General features: G+C 46.8%; 1 protein-coding gene and 1 long non-coding RNA gene across 4 annotated transcripts; one reads left to right on the forward strand and one right to left on the reverse strand.

Annotated features, from left to right (window-relative positions):
• Window positions 1–974: 974 nt before the first annotated feature.
• On the reverse strand, window positions 975–23,917 carry TFAP2A (transcription factor AP-2 alpha). 3 transcript variants are annotated; one of them, XM_003788299.2, is made up of 7 exons: window positions 23,777–23,917; window positions 14,403–14,837; window positions 11,241–11,292; window positions 8,954–9,185; window positions 6,929–7,047; window positions 4,881–5,022; window positions 975–3,006 (listed from the first exon to the last, which is right to left on the reverse strand). In XM_003788299.2, exons 1-7 carry the CDS (start codon window positions 23,807–23,809, stop codon window positions 2,718–2,720), a joined length of 1,302 nt encoding a protein of 433 aa, XP_003788347.1. In that variant the 5' UTR covers window positions 23,810–23,917; the 3' UTR covers window positions 975–2,717. The 3 variants fall into 3 exon arrangements, with proteins under 3 accessions (XP_003788347.1, XP_003788346.1, XP_003788345.1); XM_003788298.2 differs by lacking the exon at window positions 23,777–23,917 and adding an exon at window positions 19,376–19,663; XM_003788297.2 differs by lacking the exon at window positions 23,777–23,917 and adding an exon at window positions 16,071–16,869 and having other exon boundaries at window positions 2,218–3,006.
• Window positions 16,815–20,593, forward strand: LOC105886839. The gene is made up of 3 exons (XR_001161220.1): window positions 16,815–16,862; window positions 19,113–19,486; window positions 19,719–20,593. It is a non-coding gene; the product is annotated as an uncharacterized LOC105886839 (long non-coding RNA).

The following is a 23,917-nucleotide window of genomic DNA, read 5'->3' on the forward strand; positions in this document are numbered from 1 at the left end:
AACTCTCGTTCATTTGTCGAGATTGATTTTACACTGCCTTCCATAAGGAGATTAGAAAGCAAAAGGCTGCAAAATGGACACTCTCTAATGCTTTGCTTCCTGAGCTTTTGGAATGTCAAACCACATGAACAAATGCTAAATCTCCACTAGTGTGTCTACCTAGACACTACTTCTGTGACCTTTCCTCTAAACCTTATAGTTAACCACCTCCATTTTCTTATTAAAAATCCTCTTTACTTCCAAAGCATAGAATTTCCAAATCAGTTTACAAAAGCTCTGGATTCGCCATCTTTATGTACAGGAAGTCCTTCCTTCTCTCAGAGCTCAGCACACAGTCCTGCTATTGTCCTATCCAGAAGACAGATAGGAGAGGTCTGCAGAGACAGGCTTCACAGACCTCCCCCACCCTGTCTGCCCCACCCCAGAGAACGTTTGGTATTTCTAAAAGGTCCTAGGAGGAGCCCTGTGGTAATAGGAAGGAGTGGGCTGGTATTTAGGGGGGCAAACAGAAAAGATTCCAGGGCTCAGCACAGTTTTCCACTCCCTTCTGCTACCCCAAGAACTACTTAAGAATAACATAGTAGTAAATTCATTTCTAAATGAAAAATTAAAATAAATGGGGAGAGGGGTACTTTGCCCTCTTTCTCTGCTCCACAGATATTTCTGCCACTATTCCTTTTCTCTTCCCAGAAAACTAGAGCTAGTCTTAGCTCATTTACATCTTAGCCACAGAGTAGCCTGAGCTAGCAAGTGAATGGTGAAGTGGGTATTTCCTTTGTGCTAATGAGCTAACAATTTAAATCTCAGTTATCCTCTGAGACAAATTCCAAAGTAGTTATGCAAAGGGGGGTGGACTTGGGGGAAAGGCTCTTCTGTTCTTCTGTTCTCCATCTTCCTTGTCATCCTTAACGTTTGATTCTGAAGGTTTTATATTTTGGTTTCCAAAACACAAATGAAAACCTAAAGTATCAACATAAATAAAATAAAACTTTATTTGTAATAATAAAATTAATGTTTCTAGTAAGGAAAAGACAGTATGTCATTCCTTTAGCAGTACAAACAATCTTTTATCCAAAAGAATACATTGGGTTTTATTGTGTCATTTGTCTGAATACAGACTCAGTGGAATATCTAAATGATACCCTGCTCTGAACTCCAAGTTGAAAGTAAGTTTTTATTATACTTGAGGGAAACAATGGGTTCAGCTGCTTATTGCAAGGAGCAATTGCCAAGGGAGAGTTAAACTCAATTACTGTAACCATACTGAATAAAAAATACTGCCAAGAACAAAAATACGCCTGGGTAAAGACAGCCACTGAATAAAAAAAAAAAAAAAATCGACATAAAGCGTATCAAATATTTATTTATCTGGGCAACAAAGGACTATGATACATTGACAGGCATGGAAACTACTGCCAGCACAACTCAATACAATACAACTAGAACTGCTTCCAATATGGCCAGTGAAAATACAGAATACCAGGTGGTCCCAAATGTTTGAAGTTTTTTGAACATAAAGAGAAGAAAGAGAAAGAGAGAATTCCCTAACCCTTGGTTTAAAGACAATATTCAATTATTGCTCAAATGATGCTTTTAAGGGAGAACAGTGGAATAAAATAAACTTTCTTTTTCTCCCTACAATACATAGAAGAGTTATCAAACCACTAGAGTTTAAAAATCTTTCCAGGGTCCAATATCACTTTTTTTTTTCTTTCAGTTCAATGAAAAGCTAAATGTAATAATACTAATTATATATAAAATTTTATTTTTTTATTTGTCCAGCTGTTTCATTGCCGCCTTTAACATGCTACAACAGGGCTAAATTCATGAATCCCAGAGGAAAAAAAAAATCCCCCAAACCTTGGATTTCTAAATAAGTACCATGAACCACATGAAGAACTAATAGGGAAGATTCAAGACCCACTAAACAAGAGGTAAACGAGATCACCAGATAAATAAAAAAAAAAAAGGTTTAAAACAGACTCACCATATTTACAATTCCCATTAAATTACACATAAATAAATATATACAGAGACGTGAACACTGATTCCCTTATAGAACTGAATCGTGTTGCCAGAGAAAGTTCAAGTTGGTCGCTTTACCTTGAAGAGGAAAAACTTCTACAACTGAAGACATGACATGGAACTTCGTGTATTTGTGTTCAAGTGTATTCACAATACTGATAAAAATGTCATTATCCTTTTTGCTTTTTTTTAAAGTATGGCTACAATCTGAACTGAAATATGTAAGGGAAGGTGGTGAATCAGTCCCATGAAGCTCATATAATTTTTTTTTTATTTTTACGTTCTTTTTTTTAGAAAAAAAAGGTTTTTAAATTTTTTGTTGATTTGTTGTTTTTGTTTTTTTCTTAAAAAAAGGTTCACAAACTCGACAGAACTTTTATTTGCTGGCTTCACGGCCTGTTCTGTTCTCTTAGGCTCCACTTGAGGGCAAAGGGGGGTCGGTGCTGACCGGGAAGTTGAGGCTGAGTCGGCAGCGGCTGCCCCACTGACAGTCGAGAGAGCAGTCCCCAGACTCAGCAGGACCAGAGGGCAGCGGCGGCGGCGGCGGCGGCGGCGGCGGCAGCAGCAGCAGCAGTAGCAGCAGCAGAAAGGGTTGCTGATCCCCGAGCTGTCAGCCGCCGGGTGGCGGTGGGTGGGGGTCTACCGGTTGGCCGGTGGGTGGGCGCAGGAGGGGACGGGGCGGGAGGAGAGCCTCACTTTCTGTGCTTCTCCTCTTTGTCACTGCTTTTGGCGCTGTTGTCCGTGTGGCTGTTGGGGTTGCTGCTGAGGTACATTTTGTCCATGGCCTTGAGGGCCTCAGTGAGATAGTTCTGCAGGGCTGTGACCGCGGCGCACACGGCGGGGCTGCCGAAGCCGTGGGAGATGAGGTTGAAGTGGGTCAAGCAGCTCTGGATGCCGGGCTCCAGGATGGGGTTGGGCCGTGAGTTCCCCAGGGGAGATCGGTCCTGAGCCAGCAGGTCGGTGAACTCTTTGCAGATCTGTCTGCAGCACAAGTGGAGCAGAGAAAAGACGAGGCATGAGGTCCCTTCTGCGCAGCACCAGAAGCAAAGAGAAAACCTCTCTCCCTAAAGTTACCTCTGCTTGGATCCCGCGGGCACCTGACATGACCCAAGGCCACAGAGACAAAGTGTGTGGCCACACACTGGGAGAACCAGGCACCTCTCAGTGTCCACAGATCTTTTCTCCTTTAAATGCATGGCCTTCAAACCATCACAAATGACACACTCTCTCACACCCCAACCATGCCAAACTTCTATCCACCTTTCTCCCTTACACCAACAATCCTAGACACAGGAAAATATTTCACAGGTTGGAAGAGAACGAAAGAGAAGGTTAAATAGACCAGAAGGGAGAAACACAAGCATCTGGCCACTGCCATGCAGCCATTAGCTTTCCTATTTAAAATGTTACAGCAACCTTCTTCCCTGCTCCTCTTCTAAGAGACCTCTCCACCACTTTGTGGAACGGAGTTTCCATTCATTCGCCTTCAAATCAAATTAGGCTGAATTTGGACAGAAAGGAAAACTTTGCTTGGGATTATTCTGCCTTTAAGAAAAGGCATTCTCTTCTTCCCTTGATGGGGGAAAAAAGGCACAACAAATATGTTAGTTGAAGATAATTCATGATGGTGTTTGGGAAGAAGAAATAGACATTTCAATTTCCTATTACTCCTCTTTTCTCACATACCTCAAAATAAGATCCTTTAGGGAAATTGTGAATATGAGTGTGCTTAGGAAGCCAATGGAAAAGTTGAAATTTCAGAAAAGGTCTTGAAAAGTCAGAAATGCAGGCAGATGAGGCCTATTCACAGGAAGTTCTGCCCTTGAATGTGAAAGGAAGAACTAGCTGGGGCCCTTCATGGGGCAGTGGAGGGGGGAGGAAGAATGAGGACCACTGGCTGGCTCCCCACTCCAAGGCCAGCTGATGTCCCCAGGCCAGAGACAGGGTCCCACCCAAGGCCTCAGCTTTTGCCCTCTGGTTCCATGCCCTCCTCTGACATCAACTTTGATAATTAAGGGCTTCTAAACAAGGCTTTTAATTTCCAGAAAACATATCAAAACAGTCATTTTCTTTTCACACACCACCTGGAGAAGCCTATTCAGCCCAGACACCGATGGGAATATAACTTGGGCCATTTTGAAACCTATTTGACATCTTGCCTGTAGGCTAAAAACTTATGTGAGGTGTGGTGCCTGTGTGTGGTGTGTGCGTATGTGTGTGTGACTTTTGAGGAGGGAGAAATAGAATAAGGGATTAGGGTTAAAACTAGGACAGCTTCTGACTTGCACATTTTTCAGGCCACTGCTTAATCTTTGCCCTTGGAGAACATATTGATATGAGACAAAAACTGGTAAATGCAAGCAAGACTGCTACCTCTAGAGGATTTGATTCTTGTCTTTCTGAAACACAGACACGAATCTACTCTCAGCTTCAACTAACACTCCCTACACTCTATCCCCAAACACATTAATAAAATATAAGAGAGAGAAAGAAGAATAGATGAGAGGGTAAAGATGGGAGCACACTAACAGTCCCACCTGTATCTCCCTTTTAACATAGATTATGATTTACTTTATTATGTTTTTTAAGGGTTTTGCTATGTTGCCCAGTCTGGTCTCAAACTCCTGGGCTCAAGCAATCCTCCAGCCTCAGCCTCCAGAGTAGCTGGTACTACAGCCATGCTCCACCTCACCCAGCATGGATTACAGTTTATAAGATTGTGTTGTAACTTCAATATCTGCAGCAACAAAGCTGATTAACACAAAGGGAAAAGAGAAAAAAAAGGAAGAGCAAAAACAATTTTTGTTTCTCTTGACAATGAGATACCAGAGACCCCGCAGAGGTAAATGCCTTACTTTGTAGCCAGAAGCATGTTTTTTCTTGTCACTTGCTCATTGGGATCGGAATGTTGTCGGTTGAGAAATTCAGCTACTGCTTTGGCAGGAAATTCGGTTTCACACACGTACCCAAAGTCCCTGGCTAGGTGGACAGCTTCTCCTGGCAAGAGGTGAGAATAGGGAGCCAGTGCAAGAGAAAAAAGAGTGGGGATCCAAACCTCCTCCCCACTCTCAACCCCCTCATTTCCCTAATCCAGATGTCAAAGGCAACACAAACTACTTGTTTTCTCATTTCATGCATTTTATTTCCTTCTCAGTAGGATCTGGTGGATGCATGTATCAGGAAAAAAAACCAATCACTTGTCCTAGAAGGCCAAGATGACTTGAAAAGGTAAATCCCATCCACTAACATCCTGTCTCATCTTCTACCCCAATGACATTTCCCCAAATTTTCTTTTAAAATGTTTCTTGTATTCTAACTTCACACCTATCAACACATTCATAAATGATATTCATAATTACTCCTTGAGCTTTTCTGCAAGGGAATAACTGAGGGTTTACGTTTTAACTTGATCACATATAATTATCTGTTCATCCAAACCGATTAACCAAGAGGATTTGAGGGTCACTCCACTGAGTCTGTCTGTGTTGTTGATTTTCGAATCTTTGGTTTTAATTTCCTGAACCAGTTGGTTTTTACTGCAGGGCTTCCTGCCATTAGCTCCAGCTCCGGAAGAACGCATGCGCCAATTAGAGCATCAAAGCCCTCTCCGCAGAGCTTGTTTCCATAAAATGGAGCGGATCACAAACAATAACAGTTCTCCAGAAACTGCCTCCTGCTACAGCACTCAACCCCCAAACCCAGACTAACTCTCATGCTACACTGTAAGCCACTACCACCATGTCCTTGGCATATAATTCTTTTGGGGTATGTACAGTGGGTTCCCTCTGTACTGTTATTATTTTTACTATAATGCTCCTGTTGATGAGTTTCTAAGACTGAACAATTGCCAATTTTTTCAATAATTATATGATCATCTTTGATGCCCTTAACAAATGGAATTTATTCCTCCTCAAATACAGGGCTGTAAACCTTTTTTTCTTTAAAGTATTTTACAAAGTTAGAACTTAAATTAAAGTATAACATACTTCCTCAAATACAAGCGATAAATAAGATAAAATGCCTTCGTTAAATATAAATGCTAATTTTTAAATCTGCCTCTATACTTTTCAGTGGCTTTTTTTCTATCAGCATGAGACATTTACAACGGGACACACACACACACACAAAAACCACAGTAGAGATACATTTATTCCAATTCACCCAAACTTAAGCCCATTTTGTACAGAAAAACTTAGGAATCTAGAGGAAGAAGGAATATTGAGTGGATTCTGGTGACAGTTTATCTAGAGCAAGGAGTGAGGAGGACAAGGTTTGGCTTTTTGCTTTGAGGGGCTTGGAAGAGTGTATGTGTGCTAAAAACTGCTGTGAGAAACTTTGCGACGTTTATATTTCTTTTTACTTTTCATATCCAAACAATCCAAAGTAAAAATTGCTCACTTTCTTCCCCTCCAGGAGAGAAGCAGTTTTTGAGATAAGGAAGCACATGTTTGGGAAAATAAAAACCAAAAAGGGAATATAACCCTGAGCTTTCAGGATGGTCTTAAATCAGGATGCAGGTCAAAGATTCCCAAATTAATTCAGGAAGTAATGGTCACGCATTTCTCAAACGCAGATGTCAGAATAACTTAAGTGATTTACTGCTGAGCTCTTTAAAGGAGACAGGAACTCAGAGAATGTGCAGTTCTTAAATTTGTGCATTGTTTAGGTCAGACCTGGACTGGGGAGGTGTAATTTTGTGGCAGAGGGGAAGAAGGGAGGAGAATAGGAGTATACGCAAATAGTTTTTTGGCCATGCAAGAACTGCCTTCACTTCCAGCTATATTCTCTGGAAAGATGAAAACTGCCCAATTGATACGAAATACAACCAAACATCTGGCCACTAAATATTACCCATTTTCCCAAGAAGGCAGTTCCCTTCTAGTTAGCAATCAGATCTGCTTACCCTCCACTAGTGATGTGAGCAGTGTAACATTGGCAGCTTTACGTCTCCCTGCTGGCAGATTTAATCCTATTTTGTCCAGTTTTTCTCTTAAAGATCTTCCTCCATTTTTAGACTTCGCCCTGTTTCACAAATATATGCAAGAAACGGAGTTAGAAAACACTAGGTTGTTCTGCATCACATTAAAAAAAAAATCATTGTGGAAGCTTCCTAAAATGTGCTTTAAAAAATTAAGAAGTATGGCCCCCAAGACATTTAAAGAAAGGAAGCCTAGGAAGAAATGGTACAGAAAGATCATAGGAGATAAATGCCTGTTAAACTGTAAAGCACTCCTCCCTTCAGCTATTATTGCAACTTTTCTGGCAGGTTGAAAGGTTTTGATTTCCCAACTCTCTAAAAAAGAACCACAAACAAACAAACACAGCTCTGATCTCTAGGGTTTGAGGTATTCTTGAGTTCAACTGATTACTGTATATTTTCCCTGCTGTTACAATCACACAAATCCCAATGGGGTCTTTAAATTGTCTTTGCAAGATCTGCTGTTAGGTTGTTCAGAGTAACCAAAGTTATCATCACTCTCATGTTTCTTGCTCTCGATTTAGTTCCAATGGGAAATTCATTTCACCAACTGTTTACATGCCATGTCACCAGCCTAACTGGAAATGTCAGAGGCTGATATCAGCCTCTAAAAATTTCACTGATTTCAAAGACAATGGAGGCAGTTCTAAACAGATGTCTAAATAGACTCCAATAATCAGAAAGTGGTTAAGATAAATTGTTTAAATAAAACAGCAAATTAATTAATTTCAGATTTTATTCCCTACTCAAGTGCTCTTTAATTGTGTGGATTAGATTATACTCCCCTAGGTAAACAGTCTTCAATATTGGGGATGGGGGAAGGGGAGGAAAAAGCAGAGGGCAGAGAAAAGATCTGTGTCAATCAGTGAAAGATTATAAAAGAGAGCAAAAATGTGAAGGAGGAAGATTCAAATGGTTGACATGAAAACCTTCCCAAAAATGACCCTTCTAGGCTTTGTATGGGATATACCCACCAGAGTTCCCCTGTGGGTGTATAAATCAATAGGTAAATAAATAAAAGTGAAAACAATGTCATTCTTGGTACTATTTAAGGAAAAAGAAGAAAAAAAGAATAAACATTATGGTGCTAAGTTCAACACAAGCCCCACAATTCACAATGGGCGGAATCCTAGAAGCCGGGAAAAACCTGCCCTGAGGGAAGGTGCTTTACTTTGCTGGCCCTTACAAAATCTTACCTACTCTATCAATCATTTAGACCTTGTAGGGGTAAGGGAAAGATACTTGCTTATGTATGTAACAGGCACCATTCATTGGTAGCAACTACATAACGCACGTAAACGTGCCTTGCACCTGGCCTGGCACACATAAGGGACCCATCAAATGGTAACCTGGAACCATCAAATGCGAGAGCCTTCAGCACTGGAGGTGGGGAGGAGGGGGCTGCGGGAGTGGGTAGGGCTGTGACGGTGACCAGGGAGCAACGGCGTGCGAGCGAACGAACTCGAGCAGAAACTATTCTGTTCTTTTGGTTAAAAACCATTTTCCTAAGACCCCACACAAGGAACAGCCAGGGACCGTTGGAGAGCTAACACAGGTAAGGCAAAGCGAGGAACCTGAGAAGAACTTTTCCCGGGCTGGCAAAGTGAGCGTGAACAGAGAAAAGGCGGCTGCACTGCGCCCCACGGCTGCGACCGCCGGGACTGAGCCAGCGGAGGAGCGAGGTGCGCGTGCGCGTGCGCGCGGAAGGGGCGTGCGCGGAGGACAGGGCGCGCACCAGAGACCTGGAGCGCGCAGGAGCGCCCCGCCCCTCCCCGCCCCCAGATTCCACCCACTCAGCTCTACGCGCTTCTCCCCGCCTCTTTCTTATCTGGAGAAGGGAGGGCCGCAGCGCAAGGCTTCTTTGCGTGGCCGCCGCCACCCCAGCGCAGGCGCAGTGTCTCCCGCGGCCGCGGGGCGGGGCGGGTAGGGCCGTGCCGAGCCGGGCCTCACCTTCGGAGCACTCCGCCCAGCAGCGACGCGTTGAGACACTCGGGTGGTGAGAGGCGCCGCTGCACTTCCGCCACCGTGACCTTGTACTTCGAGGTGGAGCTGAGGAGCGAGAGGCGACCCGGAACTGAACAGAAGACTTCGTTGGGGTTCACCACGCCGCCGAAGAGGTTGTCCTTGTTAATAGGGATGGCGGAAACGGCATTACTGTTGGACTTGGACAGGGACACGGGGCCTGCGGAGACAGACGGGGAGGCTGTATGTGGGCGTCGAGAATCCCCCCAAATCCTGCCCGACTTCTGCTCTCACCCCAGGGCCGGCTTCGAAGCTTGGGCGGTAGCCTCCACTTTCCTTCCTATCCAGCTCTGGGATTCTGTAGCTTTTTTACCCATTTTCTCATTCCCCTTCCTAGTTCGCGCTCTCTTCCCTCCCTCGAAATCAAGCCTCTGCCTCACCCAGCGGCCAGCAGGCGACCTGAGTTTCTGCTTATTCGCAAAGGGTGCTGTCTAGACATGGGTAGTGGAATTGTGACCCCTTCGGCTCTGAGCATCCGAAGTGGGCCCCAAACGTGGTGCAGGAGCAGGGGAGGAGGTGACATTTGCAAACCGAGAGCAAGTTATGTGTACTTCGGGGGGGGGGGTTGCCGAGTGAGAGATTTAGTAATGGGGAAAAATTGCTCCAAAGACCTACTATTAAAATCAGCCAACAGTTTAGACGGCTGAAGCAGCTTATTAATGAGCCTTTCAGTTGAGGCACCCATCCGGGATGTGGTGGATTCTGTTGTGGTGGGTTCACACCACACACATCTCGAATATCTGATAAATAGGCCCGCCCTTATGTTCTTTGAAAAAGACTCAGTTTTGGAGATATACTACAAGCTCAGTTTTGAACTGGGGATGAGGAGATGAGGAACAGGCCTACAGTAGAATACCAGCAAGGTGCCCTTTTGTTGAGCAAATACTTAATAGTCGGTTTAGGGGCCTTCTTTGGGAAGGGCGAGTGGATATATTCTTACCAGTTAAAATCATACACTCGTTATTGTTGGACCCACCAATGTTAGAAAAAAAATTCAAGACCAGCAGAAAGTATACTAATGTGTTATATTTCTCAACACCAATGTAGTACAGATACATTCACAACTTATTTAAGTACAGTCTGCATTCGTATTTTAAAATTCCACTTGGAGAGACATATAATAATATACATATTCTCATCACGGGGCTCCTCATGCGTTCTTTAATGGGGATATTCTAGACATACGGGGAGGTGAGGGCCCTAGGTTTTGGATAGATCACTTGTGACATTAATAGCTCTGGGGAGGCTAATAGAGACAATAGGAGTTAAACGAACTCTTGAGAGATTACTAATAAAAGAGCCAATTATCATGTCGACTTGGAAAGAGCATCTCTTAAGATTTATCCCTTGCACATCTAATTTGACGTGACAAAGTCTTCACAGATGCAAAAATGAAACGTTAAACTAGCTAACAATATACTGATTGGGGTTAGAAATGAGAACAGTTTTATATAGCATCATCCTCTTGTGGTGCCTAGAATCCTGAAATGTAACATTGCCACCATAATAAAAAAAAAAAAAAAAAGCTGCTACCAGAGTGAATAGCAATTATTGTAAACTTTATTTCTACTCACTAAACAGAATACAAATTACAAATTCATCCAAATCACTTGACACTTTTCTAACAATTTCTGCTCTTAACCAAGTATGCTAATAATCCTGACATCTTCAAGATGCTAATTTTAACCAAAGCTAAATTTTTGTTAACCTAATTCACGAAGTTTTAAAACCCTTAAACTGAAACAGCTAACAAGAAACTAATTTTAAGAACATGAAAGGGGTTTTTTCTCTGTTAAAGAGTGCTTTTTGTCAAGTGTCCTTATATTAATATTAAATTATTTGTACTATTTTAGCATTATACATTTCTTAACCCGTATGGCCTTAACTGCAGTTCACACAATGAATTAACTAAACTTAATGTTTCAGAATTGAAATGTTTGCAAATCACTTCAACTATTAAACATTTCATGTTTGTCCAAATATCATTAAACTAAATTAAATGATCAAATCATGAATCAGAACAAAGCTAGCCTGTTGCCATTACCAGCATACTGAAAGCTGATTATTTAAGCATCCCTCTTCTATGCCTATCTATGTGCTAATTCGAGCCTTTAGGAAATCCTATTTGAAAAAAAATAAAAACAGCTCTGCAAGTTCTTTTAAATAGCACTCTGCCTGTAAGGACATGCTTGGAATGCAGAAGGAAATGGCTTACCTTTCTTAATTACAGTTTGATCTGGGATGTTAATACCTGGGTCTTCTACGTGCTGCAACAAAAGGATACACATGGATGTAAGTGTATAATCAAAACAAAAGGAAATGAATATTCCCTGCAAGATAGAGGGAGGAAAAGGTGTAGAATTGAAATTCCCCCTCCTGTACAATGACATTTATATATAAACATCTCTTCTTGGCTTATTGGAATTTGGGGCTTTGCAACTCAAGAGGTTTCACTGAACATCCATGGCCAATTTCTCCTCCCCACCCCCAGCAAATAATCCACGTTTGAAGGGGGTTGGTGTAGGGAATAAAACTTTATTTGGAAATCAAGTTTTGGAGCACCTAATCTTTCTCACAGTCAGGCCAACATTTGGAAATGCACCTAGCTTTACTTTGGTGCCCCAGCAGCTTTGGACTTCAACACTTTTGATGTTCAGGCAACAAAAGCCAGAGGAAAAAAACAATAGAAATGATGGAGGTGGGATTAACGGGAGGGTGTTAGGAAAACGTTTAGGTGATGTAATAAAGAGCAAAGGCATATACACACACCTACACACCTTTACTTATGGAAATTTCCAATTTTTTTTAAAAAGACGACTGCCTAAGCCAGATACAGCAGAAATATGAAAATGATTAAAAACAAAAAACCTTTGAGATTGCTTTCCTGTTGTCCAGCAGCAGGTTTGTAGGTATGGGTTTGTTTTTTTTTTTCTCTTTCTCTCTCTTTTTTTTTTTTTTACAGATGGATGGGTATACGTGTGAGTGCTACAGTCAAAACGTGATTAGAAAGTAAAATGAAATCATGTTTTCTAATGCAGAAACTGACAGGCAATATAATGTCTGGCTGTGTTTACAAATTAGCACCAGGGCTGCTGAGATAGAAGATTTTGCAATCCTTACCAAACACGGGCATTACCATTTAAAAAACTATTACTTCCTTCTCTAGTCTTTGTCCAACAATAATACTGATTCGAACATTTTCCATTCTGTCTTGGATTTATGCTCCTGTTAATTGTGCCTGATCGCAATGATTCCGGGTGGATGGTACTAAGTTGCTTTATTACAGGTTTTATTATACTCCATGCTCTCATTTGTAACTTGCCTAAAGTGCTTCTGGATTTAAGTATAATTAAATTGAGAAATGTTCAGAAATGACTACTGCTGCAGTTCTTGTGTTTTAACTATATGGGGAAATATGATCCCTTTATGCATGCACCCTAAACCCATAAAGTAAATGTAGTGTGGCATAATACTTTTATTTGTGTTATTTCTAGACCTTGTCCATATAGGGAAGACTGTTAACTTTAAAACCCCACTGAGATATTAATGATTAAATAATTTTCACTATTCATTTGAATTTCTTAAATATTTAGCAGTCATTCTTATTAAAGGTTAATTGTTGCAGCAATAGAAAAAATTGAAAACAACCTTTTTCTTGACCCAAATTCCTTTGAAAGATTTTTATCTTGAAAGGTGGGGGAGGGAGAAGGAGGAGTAGCAACTGAGTTTTCTTGTTTTTATTTAATATTCCGGTTGACTTTTCCTACTGAGCAATATCACCAAGAAGAGTGGTTATACAAGTATTAAGAATTCACATCAGCCACCCTGGAATTTTTGCAAAGTAGAGCAATTCTAATTCATAGTAGTTCGAAAAGCTTGCAACATTATTTTGCAATTCAATTATTTCCAAAGAGCAGGCAAGGAAAAGGATTCAGAGACTCTAGGAAAGGGAACTAAAGTGATTCTAACTTCCAGTTCATTTTTAAATTGCTGTTATAAAATATAGATCCCCTCATTTTTATTTCTAAAAATGCACTAAGCTATAAAGGCCTGTGAGTGTGACCTCACACACACACTGCGTACTAAACCTTATTGCTTACAAAACCTCACACTGGATCAAGTGCCCACTTTCCTACTTCCCATGCAAGGGCTGCTAAACACAAGCAACAAATTTCAGCGATTAACTGGGCTAAATGAAAGATGTAATAAATTTCCTATTTTCCTATGGAACTTAAATAATGTTTTAAATTCACCAAGCAAGCAGGTAAGTTCATTTGACCATTTTCCTTACAATCTAATGTAGTAATCATTAAACTGTCAACGGACATACCGCTGTAATATTTGATGCAGTAATTTGAAATAGCATTTTAACAAAAATCACATCCAGATACATTTCCTCTCTAAAGAAAAGCAGCTTTAACAGAAGCCTTTACAGCTTTCATAAAATTATTGGCTTGCTCTAATTCCATTTCAGGAAGGTTGTGAGGAAACCATAAATATAGAATTAAAGCAGAGATGCTGTTTTAAGTTTGATTTCAAAAAGTGTTTTCATATTATCAGTAGCATGGTTTGCATTGTAAATAGTAAATGTGCTAATGCCATGCTTATTTAGAAATCATTTTAAACAGTGCTTATTGATAACTGAATTAGAACTCAACATATTACCCAATAGTCTCAAAACATTTAATTTAATATGGGGTGTAGCAGGTTCTGAGAGGCGTTGGGAACTGAGCTAATGATTTATGAGGTCACACTTAGCACCCCTAGGAAGAGAAGAAGGCTGCATTTTAATGTCCCCCTGCTTGGATTTGCTACTTACTTTTCTTTAATCAGAATAGGGTGTAGGCATAACTTCTAGATTTCACTAGTGCTTATAAAAATCTGTTTAAAATGATCTTAGTATGTCTTTTACACTTTCTCTTACATTTCGAGAGCATTTAATAAGTTCTTTTGGTTAATTTAACATCTTTCTCAGAAGGAGAGATCCCCACACCAGACTCAGAGGTGGAATTAGATACACTCGGCAATTGAAACATTTTACTGTCGTTGAGAGGGGAAGATATTGTGACATTTGCCTGATTTATTTGTGCTGGTGGAAATGGTTCAGAAACAATTCAGCAGGCATTGTTTGAGGGAGCTCCAGGAACCATTGTTCTGGAGGCAGAACTCCAAACTACTTTTTTAATTTCTTAATTTGGTTGTCTATGTGGCTCTTAACGTCCTCTTCCCCAATAAAATAAAATGGTTTTAAAAGGAGACATCATTGAGGAAAACCCCCGGCCCTCTAGCCCCCCCCCCGTTAAGTTCCCCACCTCTTCTCTAGGGGTAGGTAAGTGGGGGCTGCATCCCCTCTCGCGCGGCCCGCACGGCCTCTTACCGGGACATCCTCAATGGCGTGAGGTAAGGAGTGGATCGGTAGGTCTCCGAGTCCTGAGCCAAGCCCGTGTGGGCCGTGCAAGAGGTCCTCGTGCCGCCGGTAGTCCCTGCGAGGATCCAGGCCTGACAGCTGGTGGGGCAGCCCCCGGTGCGTGTGCAGGAGCCCAGATTCCTGGCTCTGCCTCTGGCCGGGCCAGCCTGGGTGCTGCGGCTGCGGCTGGGCATGCAGGGGGTTCAGGCTGTAGGGGTCGTTGACGTGGGAGTAAGGATCTTGCGACTGAGGGTAGATAGGCTGGTAGGGCGGGGGAAAGTAGGGGGGCTGGAAGTCGGCATTGGGGGTGTGGGACAGCGGCGGGGCGCTCGTGTAGGGAGATTGACCTACAGTGCCCAGCTGGGGCAACCGTGCCGTCCCGTTGCTGGTGCCGTCGTGACGGTCCTGGAAGAGAGCAAGAGGAAAGGGAAAGACGGTATCAGGCGGAGAGCTACAGCTGTCCCCACAAAATCACTCGGCAAGGCTGCGTGGGAAATTGCCCGCTCCCGTCATCAGGCCGCAGGAAAATTAAAATCAGCTCCAAGTTGTTCATTTCAGAAAATACCCCAGAAATGAAATAGGCCCTTCCAAAAAACACAGAGAAATTAGACTGTGTAAATGTAGAGGCATAAGAGATTTTCTTTAGGCGTTTCTTTCAAAGGGGGGAAAAGATAGAAAAAGGTCTTCTGGAATACAGCCGGTTGAACTGCAGCGTAAAACCTCTTTTAAGCCACATTAAAGTTCCTACTAAATTTTAAACTGCAGAAGAGGCCTTTCCCTTTCCCCTGGATTTGAACCTGTCTGCCACTGCGTTATTGTTTACTTTGTTTCATTTATTTGGAGAAAAAAAATCATAAACATTCTTCAAAGATTATTACCCTTTCATGATTATTTAAATAAAAACATATTTTGCAGGCTGTAATGAAAACACATTTAAATTACCAGCTTAAAGAAGGTTTTAACTGCAGGATGGGGGTCTGTCTTTTCCGCTTCCTCAGTTAGGAGGCTGTTTCTCGACAGAGTCGATTTATGATACGGACGAGGAGAGAGGGACGTCAAGTCAAGGTTTAAAATAGAAAGATTCAGCCTTAGTGGGTTCAAAAGAGAAAGGTGCACCCCTAGGCTGAGGCCCCCGCCCCTTCCACCCCAGCCCCAAAGGGCAGAAGAAACGCCTGACTTTGTGTTCCTCTATTGCAATTCGCTTGCAAAACAAGCGAACTGTGTTGCTTCCAGGGAATTCGAACCCTCGGAGGTTCAGCCACAGGCCCCGAGGGTAGGGGGCACACCGGGCTACAATTTTCCTGCAGACAGACTAAGTATCAAATGTTGAGAACATCTCGGGAGCAAGTGAAGACTCGAGGAAATAAAGACCGACGTAGCGAGAAACACGCCTTGGGAAGCAGCGGCGAGGTAGGTCTGCGTGCGCGGAGAGGTAGAGCGGGGACTAGGGGATGGCAATGCATTGGATTTAGGTATGGAAAGGAACGAGAGAAAGGAGGAAAGAGGGGAAATGCAAATGGAGGTGGTGTCCTGAAGGAAACCGAGGCAAGAAACCCGAAGTCTCGGGCAGCTCCGCAGCACCAGGTTTCCAAAATAGAATTCCTAAGGAAACAGGGATGGGGGTGGGGTGGGACTCACCATAGCTGAAAAACTGTGAACTAACATCTGCGAAGAGTCTGGGGTAACGAGTCAGGGTGGAAAAAAACAAGCAAGCCTGGAGCGCCCGGCTGCCCCGCCGCCCGAGCGTGCCCCACACAAAAGGCGCCGAAAGCCCCGCGCCACCCAGGACTCTGGTCACGGCGCCGATGCTCCCCCGAGCGCGGGAGCCCGGCTCGGATCCATCCGAACTTGAACCACCGATTCGCGCGGCGCCTTCAGCTGGTCGAACCCACGGTCTCTATCCTGCCGTGACTGGTTATGATTCAAAGTTCTTTAAAAAATGAAAAACCCCCAAAAAGGAAAAAGTGGTCTGAGTGTGTGTGTGCGTGCGTGTTCCTTAATCCGTGTCTCCCCCTCTTTTCTTAGCGGCGGCTTCGCTTGAGCTTCTAATAACCGCGCTGGGCAGCGTTCCTGGAGCCTCCTAATAGCAGATATTCATGACTATTAATATTACACGAATACTTAATAAGGGAAGAATGCCTGGAAATCGAGCGTGAAGCGGAGAGGCAACTCGCGCCGGAGCCGGCTCTCAATGCAGTCCATTGACGGGAGTCTCAGTGTAGCAAATCGGAGGTGGGGAGAGGGAGCGCGAGAGACAAAAAGCGGGCGAGAGAGGGAGCGGGCGAGCGCGCGGGGGGCCGCGGCGCGGCGTCTGGCGAATCACAGGGAAGGGGCTACATTTTAAAAGGTTGCAGGGCATGCAAAAGTGAAAGAGAAAGAGGGAGAGAGGGAGACCAAGGGAGAGAGCGCCGAGAGGGAGAATGTGTCTGCGTGAGTGTGTGAGAAAGAAAGTGTGGGCGAGGGAGAGGAGCCGGGAGTAGGGAGAGAGGAGGGAGGAAGGAGGGAGAGCCCGAGAGGAGGAAGGGAGGGAAAGAGGGAGGGGAGGAAGGGAGGGGGGAGGGGAGGGGGCCGAGCCGGAGCTCACGGAGGGGGAGGCCGCGGGGGAGGAGGAAGGGGAGAGGAAGCGAGCGCGGACAATCAGACCTAAAAGGCTGAGGCAGACCTCGGGATGCGGCGGGGGTCGTGCATAGCGGGCAGGAGCTGCTGGGGACCGCGTCTGGACATTCACAGGGCTCTCCGCGCGGGAGGCGCTTCCCGGCCCTCTCCGGCCCGGGGCTCCTCGGCTCCGCAGCCTGGACTCGGACTCCGGACTCGGCTGCCCGCTGCAACGCGGCTCCTCCATGACCCGGCACCCCTCCCAGGAGCGGCCCGCCCGCTCCGCTGGCCCTGTCCTCGGCCTCCTCTTGAGCTTCCTTCGGACACTAGGGCAGTGCCCTCCGTGGCCGCTGCTGCTCTGCCCTCGGCTCTCCTGAGCCGGGAATCGGGGAGAGGGGAGCCGGGATGCGGCCCCGGGCGCGCACAGACGGGAGGCGGCCCAACCCGGGCGCCGCCGGCACAGGCTCGGGCACCCGGCACAAACCCGTCGGACTGGCTGAACCACTCCCGCCCGACGCCCCCCCAGATGACACGGCTAGCTCTCCCGGCGCGCCGCCGCTGCCAGTCTGCCCGCTGGGTTGTCGGAACAAGCGGCTCCTCGCCTCCGGCGTGTCGCTGCAGAGCCCGGCACAATCAGACTGCCCCAAGCCAGCTCGGAAACCCGAAATCCCAGCTCTGGCGCAGGCTGGCCGCTGCCAAAGTTGTTAGAATAGCCTTGACTTTATTCGCCTCTTCCTCTCTTCTCTTATCTTTTTGGCCTCACACACACGTACACACAAGCCCTCACAGGGTCCCTCCGGGGAAGCAACTTCATCTCCCACGACCCCTCCCGCGTCCTGTAGGTGCTTAGAGACCGGTGGAGGTCCGGACCCCGCCTGCCCAAGGCGCCAGCACCTGGAGTTGGATTTCGGCCTCTGCCGAAATGCCAGAGCCTTGGACCAAAGCTCAAACCGGCACACTGTGAAGAGACTCGGTTTCATTCCGACTTGCCCGGCCCCCACTTCCCAGCTTCAAAAACAAAGCGACCGGTCTGACGTGGGGTCTTTCAGCCCCTCCCCACGTGCGACAGGAGCCCCTAGCGAAGCACCAGTACCCGTGGGATGTCACCCCGAGCCTCATCTACAGTATTGGGGGGTGGAGTCGAAAAGGGGCCTAAAAGGAGAAAGATTTAAAATAGTCTAAAGAAAGAAAAGGGAGGAGGGAACGGGTGACACATCGTTCACATAAACCCAGTTTCTGATTTCAAGAGAAGTCGAGACCCCCACCGCTGCGCCAGTGCACAGACCTCTCTCCCTAACATTCCCGGCCCCAAATGCTAAAGGAGAAAAAAATTCCAAAAGCCGAAACTATCATCTATTCATTTAGATAATCTGCCTTCCCACACCCCCTGCTTCAGACTCCGGGCTCATTTCAGTGCGAGTTGTAACCGTTCCCAGCGCCTCCTGTGGGCGGACTGGTCGCGCAAGGGCCTCCGCGGCTGCCCTAAGAAGCCGCGCTTTGGAGACCTAGGATTTTAAAATGGGTTCCAAAGAGGCGCACTCTGTGCGGGTCCCGCTCGCGGCACCAAAGGTGGTCCGCAGCAGCGCCAGTATTCCCACGGTCGCTCTGTGCGGGTGCAAGGGCTGATCTCCCGCACTCCGCCACCAGCAGGCTCTGCGCAGCACACACTCCCCCGCACACGTATATACACCGCTTGGGCTACTTGACCCTGTACCTCCGAGGGCGAAGCTGCCTAGAACTTCTTGAAGCACAGAGGATCTGGAGCAAGCCCCACAACCGAAATCGGTATCCCGAAGTTGAACGCTTATAGGGAACTACAACCCAGCTCAGAGCAAAGTGTTTGGTCCCTTCTCCAAATCCGGGAAAAGAACCTCCCTTAGAAAGAAAGAATGAATGAATAGAAGAGGGAACATTAAAGATGAGAAAGGAAGTTAAAGAGGAAAAGGGTTTTTCTCTTTCCTTTCTCCTTTTGGTGACTTGGGCCCTCACAATCTCGCTGAAGAGACACGCGGAGTGCACAGGCGCGCGCCAAATTGCCAGCAATTGCTTCAAAACCCCTTGCTTGTCTCTTTGCTCCACTGTCAGGCACAGCCAAAATTGATCAGAAAAGGGGGGTAAAGTAGGACACGGGCTTCGAAGGAGGGAAACGAAAGAAGGGAGCGTCAACATTCTCCCTCTCCAACGTTTCTCCCCCGCGTTTTTCGGGCGAATCGGAGGGGCGGGCGCTGCGCTGGGGAAAGTTTGTGCCACCCGCCTTTCGCAGCCGGCTACGGGGAGAGGAGGAGGAGAGGGAGGGTCGAGCTCGGAGGCTGTGGCCGCAAGGATGACTGAGCCGGCGCAGGGCTTACCTCGCAGTCCTCGTACTTGATATTATCCGTCAGTTTCCAAAGCATTTTCATGGATCGCGGTGAACCAATATGTCCCTCTCCGCCTCGCACCCAAGTGGAGCTACTCTCTGGGTGAGCGCAAAGTGCCGGCTGCAGGCGGTGAGCGCAGGAGGAGGAGGAGGGGAAGGGCGAAGAAGAGGAGGAGGAGGAGAAGGACGAGGAGGAGGAGAAGGAGGAGGAGGGCGAGGAAGAGGAGGAGGAAGAGGAGGGCGAAGAGAAGGGTGAGGAGGAGGAGAGAAGGGAAAGAGCTCCCGTGTGCGCTCGGAGATCTCCCTCTAATGGTAGAAACTTTTCCCTTTTCCAGCTCTTTACCAACAGCCTAATCGCCTCATTAGCATATCAACAATAGTCCAATTGCTCGCCAGTACTACAATCTGCCGCTGGCCGGTCTGATCCAGGTATAAAGGCCTCTCCAAGCCGGGAACTTACTCCGAGAGCGCACGCTTGCTTGCTAGCTAACTAGACCTTCCCGGAGCTCCGCTGCGCGCCCCTGCCCCCAGCGTCCCCCAACCCAATTCCACGCCACTCCCTTCCCCCCTCTCTCTCTCCGCTGCCTTTTTGCCAGAAAAGCCCTCTGCTTAAGCCAAGCACTGCGCAAGGTCCGAGCGGCCACGCCTGGGGCCTGGCTTCTAGCATTTCTTCCCTACCCCTGCTGCCACTATCCGAGCTGCCCTTTTGGCCCCGTGCAATTTTATTAGAAATCATTATCCCTTTCGCAATTAAACATAACCGCCAAACCAAGACCGGCGAAGTCACTCCAGGATTTTTGCCCAACAAGAAATCGCCTCCGCTTACAGCAGCCACCCCCTCGGGCCCCAGTGCCTTGGGAGTTTTATTGGCTTTGCGCTTTCCCCCAGGTTGGAGATTCTGCCAAACGGCTTCGGTGGCTCGGCTGAGGTTTGCGATCCCTTAATTGCGGCGTGTAAAATAAAAGTTGTATCCTGACGAGGTTACTATGACAGTTCCAGGGGTTAAGTGATTTTCCTACCATTTGTATGAAGCTAGGCCAACTGACAATTCAACTTGGTTTTCGGGCTAAGGTTTTCTGGGTGGATAGGAATACAGAACTCCCGTGGAGACGCACAACCTCTTTTGGAGTTGAGTTGCAATAGGCACATGTGTGTGTTTGCAAGCCTAGATACCGTCTCATACATGCATCAAAATAAATCACTGGGAACCAAATCTTAGCTGTGTTAATCTGCTCCAGTTTTCCCAAGATTCCCCTTTTTAATTAAAGCAGGAAGAGTTCCTTCATGATTTGGAGATGTTACCAACGCGGGCGCACTCGCGGCTCAGAGCCCGGCTAACGCGGAACCGGGAGGCCCCGGAGCCACCCCCTCGTCCAGGTTGGCCTGTGCAGGCTCTCCGGCTCCATACAGGGGCCTGTTCGTTCTGCCCAGGTTCTTTCCCTAATGTTTGCGCGATTTTTTAAAAGAAAGATAAAAGAAGACCTAATGTGCTATTTTAAAATACAAAGTAATTAATTTCTCTAGCCAAGCTTCCTCGTTTGTTCTCCAAAAAAGTTTCTATCCTCTTTTTCTCCCTGTTAAATGCTGCAAACTCCCTGAAACACTAGATCTTGCCTCAAATTTGCTCTAGGAAGGACCTCTGATTCATCTAGGCCTGTTTCCCCAGGCCTCACAGGTTTCCAAAGAGAAACTCATTCCCACAAAGAGATAAAATATGTTGCAAATTCCGGTGTTCACTAACAGGTGGAAAGTAGGTAGGAGGACGGAGGACCTCCCCACACGCAAAGCTGCAGGAAGGCAAACATCCCTTTAGAAGACCTCTGCCAATTCTCCAAGCTAAGAATAATAGAACAAAGATCCTCAAAAAGCTAGGGAAAAGCTAGAGGAGTCAAGGGGCTTCAGACCTGGAGGGAAACCCTCCCTACATACTGGGCACTTCCTTTCCCTAACCCATAGGTGACCACAATTCCTAGGCCGAACTCAGGCTCAAAGAAAGCTCCGCCCAGAAAATGATCAATTTCCAAGGGTAGAACCCTTTGGGGCTGCCCCATTGTGGACAGCTCATTGACTTGAAGACAGAAACTGGGCCCAAAGGATGAACACCTTTCCAGCAGCAGCTACAACCTGAGTGTGTCCTGTAGGCCAAACAAGGCCTGAGAGCATGAGTTTTAATACACTGCCGACTTCGCCACAGTGAGCAAAGTTTCACTTTCTTTCCTTATGTTTGTGGGCAGGTGTTGAAGTCCCTTCATCCTCTCCAACCCCATCTCAACGTTCCTTAACCAGTTTTGACAGCCCCAGGACCCAAAGAACGTTGGCTCCACTATAGCCACCGAGGCTAAACTGTTGTTGTATTCCCGCCGAGGGCGCCATTGAGGTGCAGATTGAGACCTGCGGGCTCTGTGCCGCCGCCTGCGGTGTGGGCGCTGATGAAAGACCTGGGCCAGCTCTTGAGTCGCCCCTGGAGCCAGACGTGCTGAGTTTGTGTGAGCGTCATTACCAGGATAAGTCGCTTCATTGCATGTCAATGCTCTGGTCCAGCCAGAACCCCGGGATGGCAGCACCAGGCCTGGGGCTAGGGGTCTGGGATACGAGCCTGACTTAAGGGCACAGAAAGGGCGTCCGGGGAAGAGTATTTTGTGTGAGAGAGGTGTACACTTAGAGAAAGGGACAGCGAGGGGCCAAAAGGACGTTATTTTCCCTGATTGTCACTGCCCAGCGGGAGCCGGGAGTCTGAGAAGACCAGCACAGCAGATCCAGCCCCTCCGGGCCCCCAATCCGCGGGCCCCACCCGAGATCCAGGCCTCACGCCACTTGCTCAACTGTGAGCCCGCAGGAGGCAGGCCCGAGTCTCTCTCCTTCTCCCTTCCTGCCGCAATCTCCCAGCTATAAAGTCTTAGTTGGACCCACTGCAGGCCCAGTAGCAGACCGAATTCACCACTTGGAAATTTTTTCGTGAAATTCGTAGAGATTTGAGGAGCAAATCCCAAAGGCTGCTACCAAAGGACCTGGAGAACTTTCAGCCACCACGGAAGAGATTTAAGAGAGGTCTGAGCCTGAAGGGACAGAGAGGAAAAGATTTGGGTTCCCAGGATTTATGTTTGTGTGGAATTTGCATCCTTAAACCACAAAATTAACCTAATCTTGGGGATGAAATTGCATTTACAGAGGCTTATCTGGAAGGAGGGGAATATAAAAAGTTCACTTTTACAAATAATAAGTACAAGAGAAAAGAAGCCCCAAACGCAAAATTCTTTCCTTTCTTCTACTCCAGGAAGCCTAGTGAAGATGGGACTTCTGAACTTTACTTTTAATGCCCTAAATCTGAAACAAGAGAAAGAACTCTCTTAGAAGGAGCAGGGCCTTGGTCTTTCTTTGGAAAGTTCAGGGCATTTGGTTCAAACTGTTCCACAGCCTTTGAAGGGACACAGAATCTCACCCTAACCCCGTCTCCCTTGGCTGGGGCAAAACAGGGCCCAGCCATTCCCATTTTGAAATTGGCAACAGGAGGGAGGCTGCTACCCTCATCAACTTAGCGAGAACTGCCCTCTTTCTGGTAGCAAAAATGTGTGGAAGTTGAAAGGAGAGCGCGGGACAAATGCTTCTGTGGCTGGGGTCGGGTCCAGTGCTCAGTAAGAAGAGGATCCAAGCCTAGAGAGCCTGCGGCCTAGCAGGGCCAAATTTGACAGGCAGCGATTCTGGCAAATTCGGGACGGCTCAATCCCCATCATTCACACCTATACCCATTCTTAGCCCAAGCGCGGAAAATGCACGTCAGGAAGCAGACTAAGTTGGTAGCTAAACTTAGAGCAAACTCTCTTAAGTATCTCCCAAAGGAACATGCTCACCGCCGCGACCCGGCCATCCGGACCGTACCCCCTTCCATTCTCCACATACTCTTGTCCCCCAAATCTGCAGACACCAAAAGAGACAGGTGCACCAGAACCGCACCCCAACGCGCAATCCAGGGGTCTAGGGCGAGGCCGAAGGCGCAGTTAGCAGGAACTTCCCACATCTCACACACAGCTCCAGCCCTTCGCCCTCCCCTCTCTTGAATTAGTCATCCACCCAAGTTTCTACTTGAGGTGAAAAGGGGTGGGGGTGGGGTAACGGCTGGAGCACAAACCACAAGTGACCCCCGGGCCACCTGTGGAGCGTGCGCGGGACTTTCCCCGGCTTGGGGCCCCGCGGGCGCCGCGCTTTGCCCCCAGTGTTGCGGCCACTGTCTGTCTTCGCTCTCTCCCGGGAGCTCTTCTGGGCGCTGCCAGATGCGCCTCACCTACTACTCCCCTGCCCTGGGCCACCGCGCTTCCTCTCCTCCACCCGCTCTCCCGCCCCCCTCCCCCACTCCACCCCCGCCCACCTCAACCCCAGGCAAGGCAAACCCCCGTACCTGCCAGTCCCCCATTTTGGCAAGTATGGACATCGCAGTTCGGCGCTCCTGGCGACTGGTTACCGCCGGGCATGGGCTGGAAGGCTCGGCCAGGCCCGCTCCCTGGAATCGCCTAGGCAAATTCTCCTTTTTTACCTGCTC

The sequence above is a fragment of the Otolemur garnettii genome, unplaced genomic scaffold (assembly GCF_000181295.1).
Source record: "Otolemur garnettii isolate 467f Iridium unplaced genomic scaffold, OtoGar3 scaffold00026, whole genome shotgun sequence".
NCBI lineage: Eukaryota > Metazoa > Chordata > Mammalia > Primates > Galagidae > Otolemur > Otolemur garnettii.